The 25,064-nt window shown below is 41.2% G+C and overlaps 1 protein-coding gene across 1 annotated transcript in view; it reads left to right on the forward strand.

Moving 5' to 3' along the window:
• Window positions 1–852: 852 nt before the first annotated feature.
• CSTPP1 (centriolar satellite-associated tubulin polyglutamylase complex regulator 1) overlaps window positions 853–25,064 on the forward strand; it is a 208,576-nt gene continuing 184,364 nt past the window's right edge. The window contains exon 1 of the mRNA XM_052652233.1: window positions 853–973. Coding sequence (XP_052508193.1) covers window positions 928–973 — 46 coding nt within the window. The 5' untranslated portion in view covers window positions 853–927. The remainder of the gene's footprint in view (window positions 974–25,064) is intronic.

Below are 25,064 nucleotides of genomic sequence, written 5' to 3' on the forward strand. Positions count from 1 at the left end.
CGTCTTGTCACAAGCAAAGACATCTCTGACCTCAAGGGGCAGCCGAGATATGGGCACGTGAAAGCACTTTGTAGTAATTTAAGATGGTAAATAATCAGATAAAAATAGAAAGAAAGTGAAGTCACTCAGTCGAGTCCGACCTACCAGACTCCTTCATCCATGGGATTGTCCAGGCAAGAGTACTGCAGTGGGGTCCCATTGCCTTTTCCAGGGGATCTCCTAGACCCCTGGAACCCCGGTCTCCTGCATTGCAGGCAGAGGCTTTACAGTCTGAGCCACCAGGGAAGCCACCAAAAAAATAAAAAAAAAAAATTGATGATGGGATATTAAATGTTTATGGGGATTTAGAGGTGGGAGCTACTATTGTGAGGCTTCCCTGGTGGGTCAGTTGTAGAGAATCTGCCTGCTATGTAGGACACTGCCGGCAATGCAGGAAGATCCCCTGGAGAAAATGGCAACCCACTCCAGTATTTTTGCCTGGAGAATTCCATGGACAGAGGAGTCAGATGGGCTACAGTCTATGAGACTAGGACACAAGTTAGCGACTAAACCATCTAGGCTACTATTATGATAACAGTTGTACAAAGCAGGAAGAATTATGAAATTCAGAAATTGAGGATATTTGGCGGCTGGGAATAAGTTTTCCACACCGGGAAATATGATGGTTTCAGAGGAACTCTCCGCCTCAAATTCCTCTAAAACCATCGCCTCAAGAAAGGGAGTCCAAAGAAACTAGGAGCGCCGCGAGGCGACTGCTCCCGGAACTGGTACGGCCAGCTTGGAGTTGCGATACGGAAACTGTTTGCGTGACACCCCCTCCGCCTCCTGCCTCTCCCGCCGCGTGGGTGCCATGGCAACCAGGAGCGCCGGGAGACCTGGGTTCCGGAAGCCGGGGAGCTGGAGCGCTGAAGCCACCCTGATCAAAGGATGCTGAGTCCGGAGCGCCTAGCCCTACCGGACTACGAGTATCTGGGTAGGCGCTTCCTTCAGCTTTGGGGAAGGAAAGAAATGCCAACGCATTAGGCCAGGGTCTCGGGAGGAGGATGGGGCGGGATCTGAGTGTGAATGGGTCGGGTGGGCTATGGAGGGGCGAGGACGGGGCGCTGATCCAGGGGCCTGAAGGTGTAAGGCCCAGAGAAGAGGAAAACAACATCTGGGGAATAAAGAATGCAGAAGTGTACCCCCTGGAGCTCAGGCAGTGTGGCTTGTGCTCACAGTGGGCCAGGTTGGAGTTGAGAATTGGCGGGGGTGGAGGCCTTTGGGGATGTTATGATATGCTGCTAGTGGAGTAACCTTAGAACCCTGAAGCGCCACATCAGTCATTCCGTGAGCCGTCATGTAACTGTCACGGCGGCAACTAACACTTTCGAGTGTTTCTTTTACATTAGGCTCTATGCTAAGCATTTTACATGCATTCTTTATTGAATCTTCGTAACAGCCCTAGGAGGAAACTGTTTTCCTTCCAGACGGAGAAACTGAGGCTGAAGAGATAACTTACACAAAGCCACACCGCTAGGAAATGGTGTGGCCTGGATCAGAACCTAATTTGCCCACTTGTGAGCTTGAGTTCTTGATCAGTAGGGCTGCGGCTGTAATACGTTATGCACACTTAGCACCTTCAGTGTGGATGAAAAAAGGATGTGTGTGTGTATATGCATACGTGTAAGGACACGTATTTTAAAACGTTGTTTAGTTGCTGAGTCGTGTCCAACTCTCTTGCAACCCCATGGACTGTAGCTGGCCAGGCTCCTCTGTCCATGGGGGTTTCCCAGGCAAGAATACTGGAGTGGGTTGCCATTTCCTTGTCCAGGGATCTTCCAGACCCAGAGATCGAACCCACGTCTCCTCCATTGGCAGGTGGATTCTTTACCATTGAGCCACCAAGGAAGCCCTTTAAAACATTAATAGACTTTACTTTTAAAGAAATTTTAAGTTTACAGGAAATTAAGCAAATATTATCATGTTCCCATGTACTCCCTGCCAGTCAGTTTCCTGTTATTAATATCTGACATCTATTAGTATAGTACATTTGTTACAATTGATGGACCAATATTGATACGTTATTATTGACTAAGATCCACAGTTTGCCTTAGGGTTCACTCTGTGTCAGTACAGTTTTATGGGTTTTGACAAATGCATAGTGTCAGGTATCTACCATTATAGTATTGTGCAGAGTAGTTTCACCCCTGTCTATTCATCCTTTCCCCTGTCCCCCAACCATTGGCAACCATTGACCTTTTTACTCTCTCTAAAGTCTTACTTATTCAGAATATCATACAGTGGAGTCACAGAGTATATAACCTTTGCAGATTGGCTTTTTTCAATAAGCAATAATGCATTTTAGGTGCCTCCACATCTTTTCCGGGCTTGAAAGCCCATTTCTTTTTATCACTGAGTAATATTCAATTGTATGGATATATCGATACTATACACTTTTTTTTTAAATGAAAAACAATTCCAGTTTAAATTTCTGAATTTGTCATATGGAAACTAGATTAAAAAATATAAAGAAGTTTATAAGGAAAAGTCTCTTCCAGCCCTTTTCCCCTCATCTGCCAATTTTCATCTGTCCTCAGCCCACTACTAGTAACCACTGTTAACTGGTTTCCTGTGTGTCCTTCCAGAGTTTAGTTTATTATGTATATAAGAGATAGTGTATTTTTTTCTTTCTATATAGCTCAGAGTGATTTCTATATCAGTGAGAGCTTTCTCATTCTTCTAAAAATTTTTTTAGCCACATAGTATTGAAATAATTTATTTGACCAGTTCTCGGTTGGTACACATGTTGATTTTAGCCTTTTGCTATTACTGAAAATGTGTGTGTTAGTCACTCAGTCATGTCCAACTCTTTGCAACCCTGTGGACTGTAGCCAGCCAGGCTTCTCTGTCCATGGAATTCTCCAGGCAAGAATACTGGAGTTGGTAGCCAGGAGATCTTCCCAACCCATGGATCAAACCCAGGTCTCCTGCACTGCAGGCAGATTCTTTACTGTCTGAACCACTCTGTCTAACCAGAGAAGGCCATTACTGAAAATGCCCCACTGAATAACCTGTAATTTTGTGCCATTACTAGTATATCTGCAAAGATAAAACCACAAAGTAAAGTTGGTGGGTCAGAGATATATGCATTTTAAATATTGATAGACATTGCTAAATCATGTTTCACAGGGGTTGGACTATTTTACACTGCTGTTGGCAATGTAGGAGAATTCCTGTTTCCCTATGGTCTTTCCAACAAAATATATCAAACTCAAACCATCAGATATTTTCGACTGGTTAGTGACAGATAGTCCCAGGGTAGATTTGCTATGCATTTCTCTTATGAAGTTAGGACTCTTTTCACCAAGGTTAAGGGGTATATGTGGTTTTCGAAAGGAGTATATATACCTAATTCTCCTAATTGGAGAAGGAAATGGTAACCCACTCCAGTATTCTTGCCCAGAAAATTCCATGGACAGAGGAGCCTGGCGGGCTATGGCCATGGGATCACAAAGAGATGGACACAACTGAGCAATTTCACTCACTTATATATACCTAAAGAGCATAATTAAATCACAGATAATTTTGCAACCAGTGAATAATAATGTCTAGCAATGCCTAGACTCTTGCTAAGAATTTTATGTTTTTTATCTTACTTACTCGGTACTAAGAGTCTATGAAATATTTGAAAAGCCTAGTCCTTTGTTCAGTTCCTTGGATATTTGGCTCAAAGTCTTGACATATTTAAATTATATGCCTCAAAGGCTTGACATATTTAATATTACTGGTTCTTTGGTGAGTAGAAGTTGATGGTCCCTCCATAAGTGGCTTTTTTTTTTCCAGGGAGACTAGGCCAATGGCATTGTTGATAATGAATCTATAAACAGAATCAAAGTTTCGGATTGGCCGAAAAAACTTCAGCATGCAGCCACTTACCTAATTATTGAACCCTGGATTATTGAAGCTCTTTCAGGTTCTGTTGCATATTTAAGTGTCTTAACTCCATGTCCCAGTCACTGCCTGGGCATTCATATTGCCCTAAGCAGGGTCATACTACTCATTGCGTTCCTCATGGTTGCTCAAACCATACAACTCTGCTGAAATGCGTTTGTCTTTAGTTGAGAGCAACCCTGCCCATTTCAGTTTGGTCTCTTTTAGTGGCATGCTGTTGCTGTTTTGAAGCATTCACCCTCCATTTAACAACCACTGAAAATCATCCCTTATAGATTAATTTAATGAAATATTTTCTGGTTTGAAAATTTAAATACTTGTCGAGGTTTTGTTTGACTTGATTTGGCTCTTCCCCTTTTCTTCTTCTTCTTTTTTTTTTTTTCAAATTATAAAGTCACGTGTGTAGAACTAGACAAGAAAATGCATACAGAAAAAAGAAAATTGGGGAGATGGGAAAGCTCTAGGTATTCAGTGCATGGGAAAAGTGAAAGTTCAATATCCCTTGGTAAGTGTAAATGGATACCTCTTTTTAGTATTATGTACAAATTACAGGGATACCTATTCAGTGAATATCTATAGATTTTCCTTTCTACCTGTTAGCCAGGCCTTCCATTTGCCTTTTTCACTACTAGTGAAGAAAAGAATCTTTCATCATGTTGGGTAAACTGATCTGTTCCCTGCTGACTTGGTGGATTTGGAACCTGTAATCATGGCCTGGAATGGCTTTAGTATCTTAAGATCATCATTACAGACTCAGCTCTGTGATGTTCATGCCTGCAGTCATCAGAATAGAGTGATAGAAACTGTGTTAATGCCCAGGCATAAATAGAGAGAGGAGAATCTGGAAAAGAGATGAAATAAATATAGAGCCCTTGAAAGAGTTCCAGTTTATGAAAGCTACTTATTGGAAGCTTCTGCCAGAGGCTGAGGTGTGTCTGTGTATCTGGTTGGGTGTGGAGAGTTCTCTAGAGCGGCCTGTTCTGGTCCCAGGTTTGCAAAACACACTCCCTACGTGCTGACGTGAGTATAAGCAAGAGGGTGTGAAGTTTATCATCTTACCCCACCTAGACTGGGGAGGTGCTTGTTTTCACTCATGTTCCTGTTTCTGTTTCTATGGAAAGTGCTTGCTCTCACTAAAGTTGGTAGTGGATTGGCATGATAGGTTACTCCAGGGAATCAGGGGTGGTCTTTCTCCTTTGCAGGCTGTGCTTATAGAGGAATCATAATAAATGGGATAGTTTTTTTTTTTTTAGTGTAGATCTTTATTTTTTTTGTCTTTTTTGAGTTTGTTACAATATTGCTTCTGTTTTATGTGTTGTTTTTTTGGCTATGAGACATGTGGGATCTTGGCTCCCCAACTAGGGATTGAACCCATACCCCCCACATTGGAAGGTGAAGTCCGAACCACTGGACTATCAGGGAAGTCCCTGGATAGTTTTTTTTGTTTTTTTAATTGGGGGATAATTGCTTTACAATGTCTCATTGGTTTCTGCGGTACAACTACGTGAATCAGCTGTAAGTAAGCATATATCCCCTCCCTCTTGATCCTCTCTCCCACCTCCAACCCCCACAGTTATTTTGAAGCTATAGTTTTTGAACACTTCATTTATGCTTGACACTGTACCTTAACTCATTCATCTTCACAACCGTCATACAAGGTATTATTATTAGGCAAAGGAGAAAGGGAAGGATATACCCAATGAATGCAGAGTTCCAGAGAAGAGCAAGGAGAGATAAGAAAACCTTCTTAAGTGAACAATCTGAAGAAATAGAAGAAAACAATAAAATGGGAAAGACTAGAAATCTCTTCAAGAAAATTGGAGATACCAAGGGAACATTTCATGCAAAGACAGGAACAATAGAGGAGGAGGAAGTGGCAAGGACCTAACAGAAGAGATGAAGAAGAGATGTCAAAAATACTCTGAACTGTACAAAAAAGGTCTTAATGACCCAGATAACCACGATGGTGTGGTCACTCATCTAGAGCCGGACATTCTGGAGTGTGAAGTCAAGTGGACCTTGGGAAGCATTACTACAAACAAAGCTAGTGGAGGTGATGAAATTCTAGCTGAGTTATTTTAAATCCTAAAAGGTGATGCTGTGAAAGTGCTGCACTCAATATGCCAACAAATTTGGAAAACTCAGCAGTGGCCACAGGACTGGAAAAAGTCAGTTTTCATTCCAATCCCAAAGAAAGGCAATGCCAAAGAATGCTCAAACTACCATACAAATGTGCTCATTTCACCTGCTAGCAAGGTCATGCTTGAAATCCTTTAAGCTAGGCTTCAGCGGTACACAAACCAAGAATTTCCAGATGTACAAGCTGGATTTACAAAAGGCAGAGCAACTAGGGTCAAATTGTCAACATCCACTGGATCATAGAAAAAAGCAAGGGAATTCCAGCTAAATACCTACTTTTGCTTCATTGACTACTCAAAAGCCTTTGACTGTGTTCAGTTCAGTTCAGTCGCTCGGTCGTGTTCGACTCTTTGCGACCCCATGAATTGCAACACTCCAGGCCTCCCTGTCCATCACTAACTCCGAGTTCACTCAAACTCACGTCCATCGAGTCAGTGATGCCATCCAGCCATCTCATCCTCTGCCGCCCCCTTCTCCTCCTGCCCCCAATTCCTCCCAGCATCAGTCTTTTCCAATGAGTCAACTCTTTGCATGAGGTGGCCAAAGTACTGGAGTTTCAGCTTTAGCATCATTCCTTCCAAAGAATTCCCAGGGCTGATCTCCTTCAGAATGGACTGGTTGGATCTCCTTGCAGTCCAAGGGACTCTCAAGAGTCTTCTCCAACAACACACTTCAAAAGCATCAATTCTTCGGTGCTCAGCTTTCTTCACAGTCCAACTCTCGCAACAAACTGTGGGAAATTCTTAAAGAGATAAAAATACCAGACCACCTTACTGCCTTCTGAGAAATCTGTATGCAGGTTAAGAAACAACAGTTAGAAACGGACATGGAACAACAGACTAGTTCAAAAATGGGAAAGGAGAACATCAAGGTTGTATATTGTTATGCTGCTTATTTCACTTATATGCAGAGTACATCATGCCAAATGCCAGGCTGGATGAATCACAAGCTGGAATCAAGATTGTCGGGAGAAATAACAACAACGTCAGACATGCAGATGTGTGTGCATGTGCTTAGTTGCTCAACTGTGTCGCCCTTTGCAACCAGGCTCCTCTGTCCATGGAGAGTCTCCAGGCAAGAATACTGGAGTGGGTTGCCATGCCCTGCTCGAGGCCAGAAAATGAAGAGGAACCAAAGAGCCTCTTGATGAGGGTGAAAGAGGAGAGTGAGAATCTGGCTTAAAACTCAGCATTCAAAAAGCTAAGATTGTAGCATCTGGTCCCATCACTTTATGGCAAATTGATGGGGGAAAAGTGGAAACAGTGGCAGATTTTATATCCTTGGGCTCCAAAATCACTGCAGATGGTAACTGCAATCATGAAATTAAAAGACCGTTGCTTCTTGGAAGAAAAGCTATGACAAATCTAGATAGCATATTAAAAAACAGAGACATCTCTTTGCTGACAAAGGTCTGTATAGTCAAAGCTATTATTTTTCCAGTAGTCATGTATAGATAGATGTGAGAGTTGGACTATAAAGAAGGCTGAGCGCTGAATTCTTTCAAATTGTGGTGCTGGAGAAGACTTTTGAGAGTCCCTTGGACAGCAAGGAGATCAAACCAATCGATCCTAAAGGAAATCAACTCTGAATATTCATTGGAAGGACTGATAAAGAAGCTGAAGTTCCAGTACTTTGGCACCTGATGCGAAGAGCTGACTCATTGGGAAAGACCTTGAAGCTGAGAAAGATTGAGGGCAGGAGGAGAAGTGGGTGACAGAGGATGAGATGGTTGGACGGCATCACCGACTCAATGGACATGAATTTGAACAAATTCAAGGAGATTGTGAAGGACAGGGAAGCCTGGTGTGCTGTAGTCCATGGGGTCACAAAAAGTTGAACACAACTTAGCAACTGAACAACAATAATTATTAGTCCTATTTAGTAGTTATTAAAATCTCATTTTAGAAATAAGAAAACTGAGTCTTAGAAAGGCTAATTGATTTGTACAAAATCACACAGGTGGTGATGCATAAAAGCCAGATTCAGATCCAGGCTTATGGGATTCCTTGCCTGTTTTTCCCTCTCTTCAGTTCAGTTCAGTCAGTTCAGTCGCTCAGTCGTGACTCTTTGCGACCCCATGGACTGTAGCACGCCAGGCCTCCCTGTCCATCACCAATTCCCAGAGTTTACCCAAGCTCATGTCCATTGAGTCGGTGATGCCATCCAACCATCTCATCCTCTGTCATCCCCTTCTCCTCCTGCCTTCAATCTTTCCCAGCATCAGCATCTTTTCAAATGAGTCAGCTCTTCGCATGAGGTGGTCAAAGTATTGGAGTTTCAGCGTCAACATCAGTCCTTCCAGTGAACACCCAGGACTGATCTCCTTTAGGATGGACTGGTTTGATCTCCTTGCAGTCCAAGGGACTCTCAAGAGTCTTCTCCAACATCACAGTTCAAAACCAGAGATAAAAATAAACAAACCAAAATAGCTACTGCCTGTAAAGGGTGTGATCCTCGCTTCCCTTTTAAGACTGGAGCTCTTAAACAGTTCATTAGTTGCAAATAAGTGTCCTGAGAACAGAAATTGTATCTTACCTATCCTTGTACACATGCCTTTCACCATATAGACACCTTATACATATATATGTGTTACATAAAAGTAAAAGTGTTAGTTGCTCAGTTGTGTCCAACTCTTTGCAACCCCATGGACTGTAGCCCACTAGGCTCCTCTGTCCATGGGATTCTCCAGGCAAGAATACTGGAATGGGTTTCCATTTCTTTCTCCAGGGGATCTTCCCCACGCAGGGATTGAACCCCGGTCTCCTGCATTGTGGGCAAACTCTTTACCACCTAAGCCACCCGTGCAACATGAATAATCTGACCTTAGGGTCCCCCAAGTGTGAGCAGCTACAACAATAACTGACTTATTAAGTACTTAGTATGTATCAGGTGACATTCTATATAGTTTACATATATTAATGCACATGAAGATAGTTTCAGTTTTTATCTCCATTTCATAGATGAGGAAACTGCAGCACTAAGGCATTAAATAACTAGTTAGTGAGTCCTGGAGGCAGGATTCTAATCCAGCAGTCTAATTCCAGAGTCTGCATTGTTAAACTCTATGCTACACATACCTTGAACAACTCCAAAAATGAGGCTCCAGTTATCGCACAGACCTGCATTCCATGGTTGCATGGATTCTGGAGTCAGTTCAGATGACTCCAAGGACTTAATTTAACATTTCTGCCAGGAGGGGGCATCCTAGGAATCAGGATGGATCAAGAAATAGTAAAATTCCAGTTCCTTCCACTGGACTCATCTCTCAAAGGCAGGCAGTAAGGAAGATTACGACTAAAAATAGACCATTTAGGGGAGCTTGCGTGACCATAATCTGCGTACTTTGTGTGGCTGTGTGACCTTGAGGAAGTTACTTAACCTCTCTGTGCCTTAGATGCCTAATCTACAAAATATAGATAATGATACTACTTACCTCATGCATGTAAGCTTTTAGAGCAATATCTGGCTGATACATTGTGAGAAGAGGACATACAAAGATGAGTAAGACATCTTTTCCTCTAGAGCATCTAGGAAGGTGCTCAGTAGATATTAGCTGCTATTATTATTCCTATTTTTTAATAAAAATATGTAATGCATCTGTGGCAATGGGTCACAGAGCCGGACACGACTGAAGCAATCTAGCACGCACAATACACCTGTGGTACCCATGAAACTGCCTCTCAGATCTCCTAGTATGGGAGGGGAAGGTAATTAACTCAACTCCAGCCCTCAATGCAACACCTTGTTCACACTGAGGTCACACTTCCCATGGGCTGCTCCCAGCAGATGACTGGGTGAGGCAGGCAGACCCACTTTTATGAGAAGTGTGACTCCTCTGATGGTGACTTCGGCTCGGGGACTGCCACTGCACCGCAGTCTAACACTCTCATTCTCTTCTCTACGCGGGTCAGCCCTGCGGTGTGCCTGTCACCTCTCCGCGTCTCTTCCAGCTCCCTCCACATTTTCTCTCGTGGGCTTTTCATCCCCTAAATCTCTTGCATGTCTGATCCTGTCTTCTTGTCTGCTTCTCAGAGTCCCTGGACTCAGACAGCCTCCAACAGTCACTGATACAGTCTCTTTCAGTCACGAGATTAAGATTTCTTCAAGCCTTGGCGGAGGTTCTAACATATGACTGTTTCTATGTTGAAGATTCTTAAGTGTTTACTAATCTTGGTTTTTGGGGGTTTTTTTTTTGCATTTGCTGATATCAACTTGTCTTATTGCCAGACATAGTTTCTCTTTTTGCTTTTGGATGAGTCTTGATAACAAACGTAATTTTGTTGGAATGTAATCAGTTCAGTTCAGTTCAGTTGCTCAGTCGTGTCTGACTCCGCGACCCCATGAACCACAGCATGCCAGGCCTCCTTGTCCATCACCAACTCCCGGAGTCCACCCAAACCCATGTCCATCGAGTCGGTGATGCCATCCAACCATCTCATCCTCCGTCGTCCCCTTCTCCTCCTGCCCTCAGTCTTTCCCAGCATCAGGGTCTTTTCAAATGAGTCAGCTCTTCGAATGAGGTGGCCAAAGTATTGGAGTTTCAGCTTCAACATCAGTCCTTCCAATCTCCCAAACCCAGCCTCATGCTAGGAAACATTGCCATTTACAGTAAGTCAGAAGAAATGCTCATAGGATTTTAGAGAGCTCGGGTTGTTGCAGAAAGGAAGAGGAATAAATACGTGTTACACTGATCCCCTAAATCTTTGGAAACTAGGTTTATAATAATAAAGATGGTCACTTAAAAACAGTAATGCATATGTTCACAAAATCATGAACATAGATGACTGTAACACAAAGTAACTCTGTAATAAGTGCCGACTGGGAAAAATTGAGGGCAGCAGGAGAAGGGGATGGTTGAATGGCATCACTGACTTGATGGACATGAGTTTGAGCAAGCTCTGGGAGTTAGTGAAGGACAGGTAAGCCTGGCGTGCTGCAGTCCATGAGGTCTCAAAAACTCGGACACGACTGAGCGACTGCACTGAACTGAAACTGGGGAAAGAGCCAAGACACCTGCCTACACACAGTTCACTCAGTTATAGCACTTAGATCCCATCTCCCATGTATGGCGTAGGTTTCCTGTAGGGAGTGGCACATTATGTTCATCCTTTGCTTTATATAGAGAAGCTATTCAGGGAACAAGAAAGAAGGGAAGGAAGGAAGAATTAGGAAGAGAAGAAAGGAAGGGGAAAGGGGGAAGAAGAAAGGAAAGAGATGATTTTGTGGACATGTGACTTACTGTTTTTAAGTGACCAGCTTCATATATTGTAAACCTATGAATAGTATCCAGAGATTTAGGAAGTCAGTCAGCATTTAACATCTATAATATTTATTTATTTTCCTTCCTGCAACAACCCGAGCACTCTGAAGTCCCATGAGTACTCCTGTTGACATATTGTGAACAGCAGTGTGTTGGATTGGCACTAGCATAGGGTTGGATTTGGAAGGTTCACTAATCATATTCAAACAAAAGTAAGTTTGCCTATCAGGATTCATCCAAAAGCAAAAAAAGAAATTGCCATCGCAGGGGCAGCAGTTCCCTAGGTGGCCCAGTTCTGGGGTGTGCCTCTGGGAGTTGTTCCTGGAAGTTAAGCTTAGACTGTTTCATTCATCTTTCGAAGGATTCTGTAAGCTACTTAATAAATGTAATCAATGTTTCTGTTGGAGGGGGTTAGGGATGGGGAACGGAGGCTGTCGGAGGAGAGCAAGTGAGTTCTAAGGCATGCTGTTTGTTGACCATTACCCACCTCTATTTCTCCTGGGTAACTGTCTACAGGTGATGTCAGTGTTATTCTAGGGATTAAAAATAGTTCCCGTAAATTTTTTACTTTGCTGGTGGCTCAGACCGTAAAGCGTCTGTCTACAATGCAGGAGACCCGGGTTCGATCCCTGGGTCGGGAAGATCCTCTAGAGAAGGAAATGGCAATCCACTCTAGTACTGTTGCCTGGAAAATCCCATGGACAGAGGAGCCTGGTAGGCTACAGTCCATGAGGTCGCAAAGAGGTGGACACGACTGAGCGACTTCACTCACTCACTCACTCACTCATCATTTATATATTCAGGTCATCTTAAAATCTTCCCTCCAAATGCTATCTAAAAGTTGGAAATCACTATTTTTTGTTATAAATGCCATATTTGCTAAATGAGTGAATTTAGGAAGATGACTAGGTAATCAAAGTTTTAAAAAGTAATAAGACTTCAGAAGAGGTAGATGATCCATTAACTTATCTCTCGGTCGTCTTCCAATTTATATCCTTAGCGCTTATCACAATTAGCTTATTAGTCTGTTCGGGTATCTTGTTATTGTCTGTTTCTTACTAGAATGTAAGCATAAGGGCAGACTCATTCCCTCAGTATCTCCAAAATCTAGCACAGTGCTTGGCCCAAGTTAAGTGCACAGTTGTTAAATGAACAGCGTGCTTTATGTGGGCCTCCCATATGGTGCTAGTGGTAAGACCCCGCCTGCCAGTGCAGAAGTAAGAGACTCAGGTTCAGTCCCTGGGTTAGGAAGATCGCCCGGAGGAGGGCATGGCAACCCACTTCAGTATTCTTGTCTGGAGAATCCCATGGACAGAGGAGCCTGGCGGGCTGCAGTCCACGGGGCTGCAAAGAGTTGGCCACGACTCAAGTGACTTAGCACACATGCACACTGCTTTAAGTAGCAAAATAATTTTTTTTCAAATGAAAGAAAGGAATCCAGTTCAGAAAATAAGTTATTGAATTCCTGCTGTGTGAGAGACACTAGGGTTTTTTCCCTTCTTCCATTGACAACCAAAAGATAACTGATTAAAATCTTTGCTCTGAATGCTGTCCAAAAGTTGGGGATCACCATTACTTGCATATATACCATGTTTACTAAATGAGTAAATATAATTTCTTGGTTGACACCATGTATTCTTTGTTTTGATTATGCAGCGGTAAGATTTAGTTCCTTTTTTCAAATGGTTTCTTACGAAGAAAGGAAATTTTATACCATTTTGAGGCATCTCCTGGATATGCCACTCAGTTGGGCAGAGTAACCTGCTTTGATTAAGCCTGGAATTATCCTTGTCAGCTAATCGCCGGGTGCTTCCCTACGGGCCTTAGGAAATAGCTCATCCTATGATTGGAATTTCAAGTCAAAACACATTTATCTGAGCAGAATTTTAATGATTTATCAAAGAGAGGAGGGGTTTTCCCAAACACATCTGAACTTACCAAATTACCGATCCCATTAGCTATGTTTTCTCTTAAGCACTTCTCTTTAAACAAAGTAATTACAGCTGAAATCATCCAATGTATTTTTCATAAAAGGTTTTGACTAAGTTGTGTTTGATTAGCAGGAACCCAGTAAAAGTAAATATTGTTTGAGAAGGCACTTTCTGAGCCCTTTCTTTTTCTTCATTGAATTAGCTTTTTTGAAAGCACTGTTCTTTGGAGAGAGTAAGAGCCTTTTTCCAGCTGTCCTATTGTGTAGCCCAAGGTCTTGTTAATACTATTATCTGGCCCTGAGATTATAGGTAATTGTGATAAAACACAGGCTTCAGTTTCTGTAATCTCAGACAGAAATCTGTTTGTGCCCTGCCCTTCACATCAGGTGTTTGTGAAATTCAGACTTCTCTCACCTGGAATAGCACCCCCCCACCCCCCGCCCCGGCCCCCAGTAAACAGAGATATCTGGCAGGGAAAGGGCTGTATAAGAGCCATTGCCTTTATTTTATTTTTTTTTAAATCATGTGGCAGAACTCCTCCTGTGGCCAACTTACATACAACATGTGCCCTAAATGGGAAAATTATATATTTTAAAATAGGCATGCTTGAAACAATAACACTTTTGAATGTGAAATGTACCAGAAGGCCACATGTCTCTGGCTTTGCTTGTCAAATGGAGAGGCTGCCAGAACCACTCGGCTCCATGGTTCTCATGCCCTAAAGTCCTGGAAACTGACACGTAAGTAGGCAATGCACAAAGAAGCTCAGCCCATGAGAATGAGTTTGGGTGCCCGGGCTGGCCCCCTTTCTCTCTGTATGGAGTTCTCTCCAACTTTGCTTCTCCTGTCCCATCACAGTGTTTTTCAGAAAGGAGAGATTAAACGCATCTGGTATTTCAGCATGTTAGCTGCACAGGCAACATGAGGCTAGCACTCAGGCCACTGTTCAGCCTGTCATATGGAAGGAATTGCTTTTCAGGGGAGATTATAATTGTGTGTGTAGCCACACAAATGCGCATTCTGCCTGGAGGGAAATGCACAGAGGAGGAGGCCTTATGCTGCCACTCAGGTCTCTTTGTGGAGGGCTGCATAAGAAGCCCTTACATGGCATAGTCAACTCTTTTGGGCTTAATGAGTCATCTTTTTGTGTGATGCCTACCTCAAAAAAAAAGTGGGGGGAGGGCAGGGGTAGAGGGGAAGAAGAAACACAGTCTTCCCCAAGTGAGTTGCTTTTATTGGCCCTGCAGCTTTGTCTAAGAGTTTTGCAGATTCCTGATGACATCATGTACAATGCTCGTGCACAGACAGTAAACAAAAAAATAATTTAGCTTTCAGGCATTTTGACAAGACTTGAATAGTCCAATTTAGAGAAATGATAATGAGCTTTATGAACAGTAAGCACATGAGCTTAAACAACAAGCATGACCCCAGTCTTTCTTGGAATGTGACACACTGAAAGATGACTGTAGGGAAAACTAGAAGCTTGACACTTCTGAATTATGTGCAGTTCAGACTTGAGTCCACGGTCTAGTGTTAATCCCATGCAGTGTGTTTTAGTTAGCGGCTAAAGTACAGGCTACCAAGTGAGTGACTCATTAAGCCCCTCGAGCCCTAGCGTTTTGCCTGTAAGAAAGGAAAAGGTAATATTACCACCTACCTCACTGGAATGTTAGAAGATTGAGACAATAAACATGTAGAACTCTATAAGAAAGGTATTTTGTAAATAGAAAATACCATTATTACTCTCGTTGATCGAATTTCCCCAGCACAGGGGGATGGGATAAAAGCTACCTCATACCGGGTTGAGAGGATGAATTAATTAATATATGTCAGTTATCTTACAGTAAACTATTTAATGAGACCTAAAATTGTCTTTCTTGATAGTCTATTTAAGCACATGATTAACTTACAAAAGTCTCATATGTGCCGTTCGTCTTTTGCCTTGCCTTCAAGGATTGGCCTGGTAGAGAATAGTGCATACTATACCATGTGGTGGTGGAAGAAAATAAGTTAGGTCTTCAGGAAGCATGGCCCTGCCTTTTTTCTTTTCAAGGTTATGCCTACAAATAGTCTTTGGAGTCTTGCTAATCTTTGTTGCCATGTCTGAACATAGGTAGTGACTGTTTTGACCTTTGTTCTCCCAGTAAATATTTGGTTTTGATCTCATGTTTCTAAAGAAGAAACAAGCTTATAAGGAAAAGAAGTGATTGATTTGTCTTACATTGTGAACTTTTCTTATCATATTTCTTAGTAGTTTAAGAGAAAATAATTGTTGTTGAAGGACCTCACTTTGAGTTCCCTAACTGGAAAGGTCTTAAACTACGCCAAGTAATAAAAACAGCTTTGGTTGTTATCTTTAAAGAAGGGATACAGGAAAAGACTTTATATTTTTTTAAATGACAAAATTATCACTGACATCTCTGCTTCCATTTTTGTTGGTATTTCCATAAAGTTTTAGGCAACAAAACCTGAGACGACCCCCTTGAAAATAATGTAATTTTCAATGTAATTTTCATCCTCTGTTTCCAAGTACACTAGCGTTTGGATAACCTCACTTCCCAGATTTCATTTTCTATTAGATTACACAAAATGGGAAACACTATTTCATTTAAACTCTAAACCCTCAGCAGAGATTCTCTCTTTTTTTTAAATTACTTAATCTATTTTTTTACTTTACAGTGTTGTATTGGTTTTGCCATACATCAACATGAATCTGCCATGGGTATACACGTGTTCTCCATCCTGAACCCCCCTCCCACCTCCCTCCCCATACCATCCCTCTGGGTCATCCCAGTTCACCAGCCCCAAGCATCCTGTATCCTGCAACCTGGATTGGAGATTTGTTTCGCATATGATAATATACATGTTTCAATGCCATTCTCCCAAATCATCCCACCCTCACCCTCTCCCACAGAGTCCAAAAGACTGTTCTATACATCTGTGTCTCTTTTGCTGTCTCGCATACAGGGTCATCGTTACCAACTTTTTAAATTCCATATATATGCATTAGTATACTGTATTGGTGTTTTTCTTTCTGGCTTACTTCACTCTGTATAATCGGCTCCAGTTTCATCCACCTCATTAGAACTGATTCAGATGTATTCTTTTTTAAGTAAAATAAAGTAAAAATAAAAATAAAAATAAAAAAATAAAAATTAAAAAAATAATAATAACTACAACAATGACTGACAATATACCAGAACATTTCAAATTTTAGAAACTTTGTTTAATTTCTTTTTAAATATAGATTTATTTATTTTAATTGGAGGCTAATTATTTTACAATATTGTATTGGTTTTGCCATACATTGACATGAAACTTTAATTTCATATGTTAATAATATTTACTCATACAATATAATTTAAGATTTATTGTTAAAAAAATGTATTCTTTTTAATGGCCGAGTAATACTCCATTGTGTATATGTACCACAGCTTTCTTATCCATTCATCTGCTGATGGACATCTAGGTTGCTTCCATGTCCTGGCTATTGTAAACAGTGCTGTGATGAACATTGGGGTACACGTGTCTCTTTCAATTCTTATTTCCTTGGTGTGTATGCCCAGCAGTGGGATTGCTGGGTCATATGGCAGTTCTATTTCCAGTTTTTTAAGGAATCTCCACACTGTTCTCCATAGTGGCTGTACTAGTTTGCATTCCCACCAACAGTGTAAGAGGGTTCCCTTTTCTCCACACCCTCTCCAGCATTTATTGCTTGTAGATTTTTGGATAGCAGCCATTCTGACTGGCGTGAAATGGTACCTCATTGTGGTTTTGACTTGCATTTCTCTGATAATGAGTGATGTTGAGCATCTTTTCATATATTTATTAGCCATCTGTATGTCTTCTTAGGAGAAATGTCTGTTTAGTTCTTTGGCCCACTTTTTGATTGGGTCGTTTATTTTTCTGGAATTGAGCTGCAGGAGTTGCTTGTATATTTTTGAGACTAATTCTTTGTCCATTGCTTCGTTTGTTATTATTTGCTCCCATTCTGAAGGCTGTCTTTTCACCTTGCTTATAGTTTCCTTTGTTGTGCAGAAGCTTTTAATTTTAATTAGGGCCCATTTGTTTATTATTGCTTTTATTTCCAATATTCTGGGAGATGGGTCATAAAGGATCCTGCTGTGGTTTATGTCAGAGACTGTTTTGCCTATGTTTCTCTCTTACATTTTTAAATACAGAGATAATATTCCAGCTCCTAAGTAAGCTCAGCCCCCCAAATACTGTCTTAAGTGGGAAATATATTCAATCAGATGTTCTTGGTATGCCAGCTGGAGTCATACTCATATCCAGGAGGACTAGAGTCAGTCCTTATAAGATATTTGTGAGGTAGGTAACAGCCTGACCCTCACTTTTCCATGAGGAAACTGAAATTTAGGTTGTGTAACTTGCCCAAGGTCATCCAGCTGGTAAATGTGGAGGTGAAGCTTAAATGAAGTTTATCTGACTCTAGAGCCTGTGTTGTCAGCTACTTTGCTTTTAGGTCTGATTTCTCAAGGCCCGCTTTCTTATTCAGTTCATAAGGATTTAAGGATTAGAACTTAATATTTTAACAGGAATGTCTATGGAATATATGATATATTCCCCGTATTCCCTGGTATATAACAGAACATAATTTAACATTTTCTTGATGACGTGGTGTCATTATTTTAGATGTTTGTACTGTAGATGTGTTATGACATTTGCTCATGAGGGTGTATGTTAGGGAACAGGGACTCAGAGAGCTTAAGGAAAATTTCCAGCGTTCATGTAGATAGCAGTAGGTGGAGCTAAGATTTGATTCTAGTTCTTCTGATTCCAAATTTAGTGGTTTAGGTGCCACTCAATCAGTGTTGGTTAAATCTGACTGGTAGTTGTCATTGATTAATGACAAGAACGTCCCCCATTGCTCAAAATTCCTCTCTCTCCAGACTAATGTTTCCTACTGGGTCAGTAAGCTGGTGAGTATATTGAGGTTCTGTACTTTAGGTGATTTTGTGCCACTGATCTCAGGGTGATGACCCCCTCCACTGCAATGGCTTATACAGGAGAGAACTTTATTTCTCTCTCCCTTAACCTAGGTGCAGGCTGCAGAAGGCAGAAATCTGCTCTAGGAAGCCATCGCAGGATTTCAGGCTAGCAGGGTAGCCATGCCATTTGAAATCCATGGTTTCTGAGGATGCCTCTGTTGTAGCCATTTCCTGATATAAAAAGGAAAAGGGGAAGGAATGAGTCCAGGGCAAACACCTTTTAAGCAAACAAGGCAGAAGTTGCGAACATCACTTGTGCTCACATTTCATAAGTGAGGACTTAACATAAGACCCCTGCTAATTGCAGAGGAGCTTGGGAAGTCCAGCCAGACATCATGTGTAAGAAGAATAGGAGCACATATTTTGCGTAGGAGCACATATAGGAGTGCTGACAATAACCTACCGTGCCTGGTCTGTGCATAGTTAGTAGCTGCTTGTCCTTATTCACGGAGAAGGCGATGGCACCCCACTCCAGTGCTCTTGCCTGGAAAATCCCATGGATGGAGGAGCCTGGTAGGCTGCAGTCCATGCGGTCGCAAAGAGTCGGACACGACTGAGCAACTTCACTTTCACTTTTCACTTTTCACTTTCATGCATTGGAGAAGGAAATGGCAACCCACTCCAGTGTTCTCGCCTGGAGAATCCTAGGGACGGGGGAGCCTGGTGGGCTGCCGTCTGTGGGGTCGCACAGAGTCCTTATTCAGAGGGGGAGCGCAGATACTCCGGTGGCTGTTTGACCTTTCCTTCCCAATGTCTACCTCTTCAAGTACAGTGTATTTTATCGGTTGTCCCTGTTCTCCACTCTTTTACCTTAACACTACTACTGAGCTTGGTTGCTCCCTTTTTATTATTATTATTTTTTTTTTCGTAACTCTGTGTCTCCAGTCATTTCTCTCGGATCACTTCTCTGTCCTTTGTAAACATTTCCAACTAATCAGAATAGTTCGTTTCTACACTTCAGGGAGCACATGTAATTGTTAGAGTTTTAGTTCTTCCTTATTGTGCTGCTTGCTGTCTGTTGGGGCTTTCTTTTGCTGCCAAATAAAAATTTTTTGAGTGGGGAGTTAGGCCCATGGTAGAAACTTAAATCTTGTCTCCGGAGAGATAGTTTTACAGTAAATAAAGATATCTGTCTTCCTAGGCTGAGAGTAAGAGATTTAGAAGGACAAGGAAAATGTGGGGACGCAGAAACTGGGGGAGGAGTGAGTTTCAAGATGGAGGGAGTGTTCAGTGCTATCAGTTGCCTCCAAGAGGTCAAATAAGATAAGAGCTGCAAAAGGGATTGTTAGTGGCATTAGGTGAGAAGTTTCAGTGGAGCAGTGTGGCAGGATCCCAGGTTTGCCTGTAAATGGGAAGGGTGAGGGATTTGAGACAATAGGTAGGATAGACTTGTTTCCAGAAGCTTGGCGGACTGGGAAAGGACAGGGGATGGTAGCAAGGGTAGGGGAGAGTCTATTGTTGTTTTGAAGTTTTTAGTCTTGAGTATGTTTACAGGCTGAAGGAAAGGGAGCCGTTGTAGAGGAGAGAGGGAGGAGCCAAGAGAATAAGGTGAGTAAGTGATGGAATGCTTTTTCAGAAGAGGGGAGAGAGCGTTCCAGGATCAAGGGCAGAGGTGCAAGCTTGTTTTTGGAGGTGGGACTCAGGGCCATGTTTATTCATTAGGCACTACAGGCATTGTGCCAAATCTATAAACAGTTTAGAAACTTTTGAAAATATTTGATAGCTAAGATACATTTGTTGTATGTGTGTCCTCACTTGTGTCCGACTCTTTGCGACCCCATGGACTGTAGCCTGCCAGGCTCCTCTGTCCACAGGATTTCCCAGGCCAGAATGCTCAAGCGGCTTGTCATTTTCTACCCTGGGGATCTTCCCAACCCGGAGATCAAACCTGCATCTCTTGTGCCTCCTGCATTGGCAGGGGGATTCTTTATCACTGTATCACCTGGGAAGCCCCCCAAACGATATTTATTGACCCTAAAATATGGGTAAATGTTTAATTATACATTTATAAAACATAGTATAATATCACTTTTATTGTTATATTTAGTATGGAAAAACATTTTTTTACATTTAAAAGCAACTTTCACATGCTCACAAGGTAATGCTCAAAATCCTTAAAGCTATGCTTCAGTAGTAGGTGAACCAAGAGCTGCCAGATGTATAAGATGGATTTTAAAAAAGGCAGAGGAACCAGAGATCAAATTGCCAACATCCATTGGATCATAGAAAAAACAAGGGAATTCCAGAAAAATATCTACTTCTGCTTTATTGACTATTCAAAAACCTTTGACTGTGGATCAAGGAGCAACAGTTAGAACCAGACATGGAACAATGGACTGGTTCAAAATTTGGAAAGGAGTAGGTCAAGGCTGTATATTGTCACCCTGCTTATTTAACTTATATGCAGAGTACATCATGAGAAACGCTGGGCTGGATGAATCACAAGCTGGAATCAAGATTGCCAGAAGAAATATCAGGAACCTCAGATATGGAGTAGATACCACTCTAATGGCAGAAATCAAAGAGGAACTAAAAAACATTTTGATGAAGGTGAAAGAGGAGAGTAAAAAAGCTGGCTTAAAACTTAGCATTTAAAAAAACTAAGATCATGGCATCTGGTCCCATCACTTTATGGCAAATAGATGGGGAAAAATTGGAAACTGGCAGATTTTATTTTCTTGGGCTCCAAAACCACTGCAGACCATGACTGCAGCTATGAAATTAAAAGATGCTTGCTCCTTGGAAGAAAATCTATGATAAACCTAGACAATACATGGAAAAGCAGAGACATCACTTTGCCAACAAAGGTCCATGTAGTCAAAGCTATGGTTTTCCCAGTAGTCATGCATAGATGTGAGAGTTGGACCATAAAGAAGGCTGAGTACCAAAGTCCTGACACTTTCATACTGTGGTTCTGGAGAAGACTCTTGAGAGTCCCTTGGACAGCAAGGAGATCATACCAATCAATCCTAAAAGAAATCAACCTTGAATATTCATTGTAAGGACTGATGCTAAAGCTGAAGCTCCAGTACTTTGGCCACCTGGTACAAAGAGCCAACTCTTTGGAAAAGACTCTGGTGCTAGGAAAGATTGAGGGCAGGAGGAGAAGGGGCAACAGAGGCTGAGATGGTTGGATGGTATCACCAACTCAATGGACATGAGTTTGAGCAAACTCAGGGAGATAGTGAAGGACAGGGAAGCCTGGTGTGCTGTAGTCCACGGAGTCACAGAGAGTTGGCCATGACTTAGCGACTGAACAACAAAAGCAAGTTATAGGTAAGATATTTTGCAATTAGAAGGAGATCCTAAGTGTGAATTCATGTCCTAACATGGTTTTAAAACAACTCTGCTGCTGCTAAGTCACTTCAGTCGTGTCTGACTCTGAGTGACCCCATAGACGGCAGCCCACCAGGCTCCCCCATCCCTGGGATTCTCCAGGCAAGAGCACTGGAGTGGGTTGCCATTTCCTTCTCCAGTGCATGAAAGTGAAAAGTGAAAGTGAAGTCACTCAGTCGTGTCCGACTCTTCACGACCCCATAGACTGCAATCTACCAGGCTCCTCCATCCATGGGATTTTCCAGGCAAGAGTACTGGAGTGGGGTGCCATTGCCTTCTCTGTTAAAACAACTCTACAAGAATATTATTCAGCATAAAAAAGAAGAAAGTCCTCCCACTTGCAACAGCATAGATGGATGTTGAAGGCATTATTTTAAGTGAAGTAAGTTAAAGACAAATACTGTATGATCTCACTAGTATGTATGTAGTATTTAATATATTAAAAAAAAAACCCTAGACTCATAGATAACAAAGAGGTGGAGGGTGGGTGAAATGGGTAAAGGTGGGATAAAGTACAAATATCTAGTAATACAATAAATAATCCCTGGGGATGTAATGTACAACATGGTGACTATAGTTAATTATACTTTATTTATATTTGAAAATTGCTGAGAGAGTAGATCTTAAAAATTCTCATCACAAGAAACAAATTGTAGCTGTGTGGTGACTGACGGACGTTAGCTAGACTTACTATGGTGATCATTTCACAACATACACAGATATCCAATCATCATGTTGTATACCTGAAACTATTAATAATACAGTGTTATACGTCAATTATGTATCAATAAAAAAGAAAAAGCAGGAAACCCTGACTCTACAAAGAATAAATGCTTTTGAATAACAGAGACAGAAAGTAAAATTGGTGAAGGACAGAATTGAAATGGAGCTGAAAGTTGATGTTCTTTACCTGGCCACCTACCTCGTCTTTGTCTTTGAAGTAAGATTCAACGTTATCTCCCTAGACTTAGGGAAACAAAAGTGAAAGGCATAGGAGAACAAAGAAAATTTGTATTACCGTGGAAGAGAAGAAACAAGTTGCTGTAGGGAGGAAGAAAGATAGCTTGACTAGGGACAAGTACAAGAATTCTGAGCAGCATTAAGACGTTTGAAGTAAAGATGTATAAGGGCATAGTAGCGTGTGCATGCTCAGTTGTGACCCCATGGACTAGCCCCCCAGGCTCCTCTGTTCATGGGATTTTCCAGGCAAGAAGACCGACTGAAGTGGGTTGCCATTGCCCACTCGAGGGGATCTTCCCCACCCAGGGATCGAACCCGCATCTCCAGCATTAGCAGGCACATTCTTTACCACTGCACCACCTGGGAATAAATAAACCCTTTGAAAAAAGAAGCAAAAAAAAACGTAAATAGGAACAAAGTCGACTATGTAAATTCTAAAAAAGAAAAAACTACAAAAATATTGCAAAGTAATAATTAGGTGAAACAACTGAATAACTTCTAGGAAAACAAGATGTTACAAATAATGGGTAAAGAGAGGGGAGAATCCAAAAGAACAAAAAATATTTGATTTGATGTTTATCAGCTACAGAATTTTATCAGCCAAGTGGGTTTATAAAAGCTTTAGTAAAACAGTAGTACCGTAGCCCACAAACTCTCACCTCTAAATCCCCCTCTTCAGAGGAGACTACTTACGGATTTTTTCACCATGTCTTTTGCTGTTTTGCTGCATATCTTAAAATAACATGCTTACACTGCTCTTCTTGATTTTTCAGTTGCGGATATTGTCGAATGACTGCCTGTGATGGATTTAGCGCTTTTATATCCTCTTAACTTCCCTTCCTCCTAGCCTTGCAATAAAAATATGATTTTTGGTTAAGTCAATATTCAGTGTTTATTATCACTAAGAAAATGGTATGTATACGTTAGTCATGCAGTATACTATGATTACATTTCCCTTTTTTTCATAGTTTCCCCCCGCCCTGAGAGTTAATAATTGCTTTGTCTTTTGTTTGGTTGATTTTCTATGAACTTGTCTCTAGTTTCTGCCCCAGCTCTCCAACCAAAAGCCTAATCTTCTCCGAGCTGATTCAGACACATTAGGTATTCTCTAAATTTCAATTTATTTTCTTCAAGATAACTCTCCTGGGATACTCCTTTACCTGGTTGGCCCTCCTGCTACCATCTGACCCAGTTGCTGCCTAAATCCTTATCCTTATCATGAATATTACTTGTCTCTCTCAAGTGATACTCCATATGACCTAAAGCCTCTGTTTTCCTTTTCCCCCAAATAATCCTTCTTTTTCTTAGGTTGTATCCTCCAGCAGTTTTCTGAGAAAGTTTGCATGCAAAATAAAATTTAGAGTGTCTTGCATCTCTGAAAATGTCTTTGTACTACCTTGACACTTGATTCATAATTTGTGTAAATATAAAATTCTATGTTGGAGATAATTTTCCTTTAGACTTTTAGAGGCATTTATCCCTTATTTTTTAGTCTCCCATATTGCTGTGGAAAAATTGAATGCCATTCTTATTTGTCATATTTCATAAAGATATCCATTGGTGTTGATATTTCATTGATTTCTTGAGGCCCTTTCAATGTGGAAATTTACATCCTTCAGTTCTGGATGTTTTCTTGAATTTATGTTTGGCATTTTCTCATGTCTATCTCTGGAACTGTTGTTACTCAGACATTGGACCTTATGGATTCATGCTCTAATTTTCTTACCTTTCTTTCTTCTTTTCTGTATTTTTTGGTTTACTATATTTTATGTGAATATGTTTGACCTTTCCAATCCTATTGAATGCTACAAATATCTACTATTATATTATAATTTTCTATTCATTTTTTTCCTGGATTCATGAATATAAGATTTTAGCTTGTCTTTCTGAGATTTTTTTTTTATTTGAAGGATAATTGCTTTACAGAATTTTGTTGTTTTCTGCCAAGTATCAGCATGAATCGACCATAGGTGTACATATGTCCCCTCCCTCTTGACCTCCCTGCCGTCTCCCTCCTCATCCCACCCCTCTAGATTGTTACTTTCTGAGATTAGTAATTGTGAGATTTCTTTTCTTATTTTGTTGTTGTTTTGTGCTTTGGTTTGGTTTGTTTTCTTGCTTTTGTGTATGTCTTCTGCATTTTTTTCTTTCAAGTTTATTTTTTTCTGTTAGTAATTTTCGGTGTGTTTTTTAGATAAGAACCTTTCCTCAAACTTTTGAAGCTCCTTGGATATCTGTTTACATGCTAAGCAGGGGAGAGTCTCACACAGGTCGGCTTTAATGTAGTCATCTGGCACCTCTGTCTTTAACTGTTCTTGAAGTCCCCAAGTTCAAAGACCTGATGATTCAGTTGCTTAATAGAAGATAAACCTTTAATGTCATATCTAGGTAAAGGGAGGGTGATAACTTTGCTCCATAAAGTCGGGGAGAGGATCTAGAAATGTCAGTGGTTCTTATGTAGACTTTTCGCCCAACCATATTAGTTAGCTTAGCCTGCCA

The sequence above is a fragment of the Budorcas taxicolor genome, chromosome 15 (genome assembly GCF_023091745.1).
Source record: "Budorcas taxicolor isolate Tak-1 chromosome 15, Takin1.1, whole genome shotgun sequence".
Classification (NCBI taxonomy): domain Eukaryota; kingdom Metazoa; phylum Chordata; class Mammalia; order Artiodactyla; family Bovidae; genus Budorcas; species Budorcas taxicolor.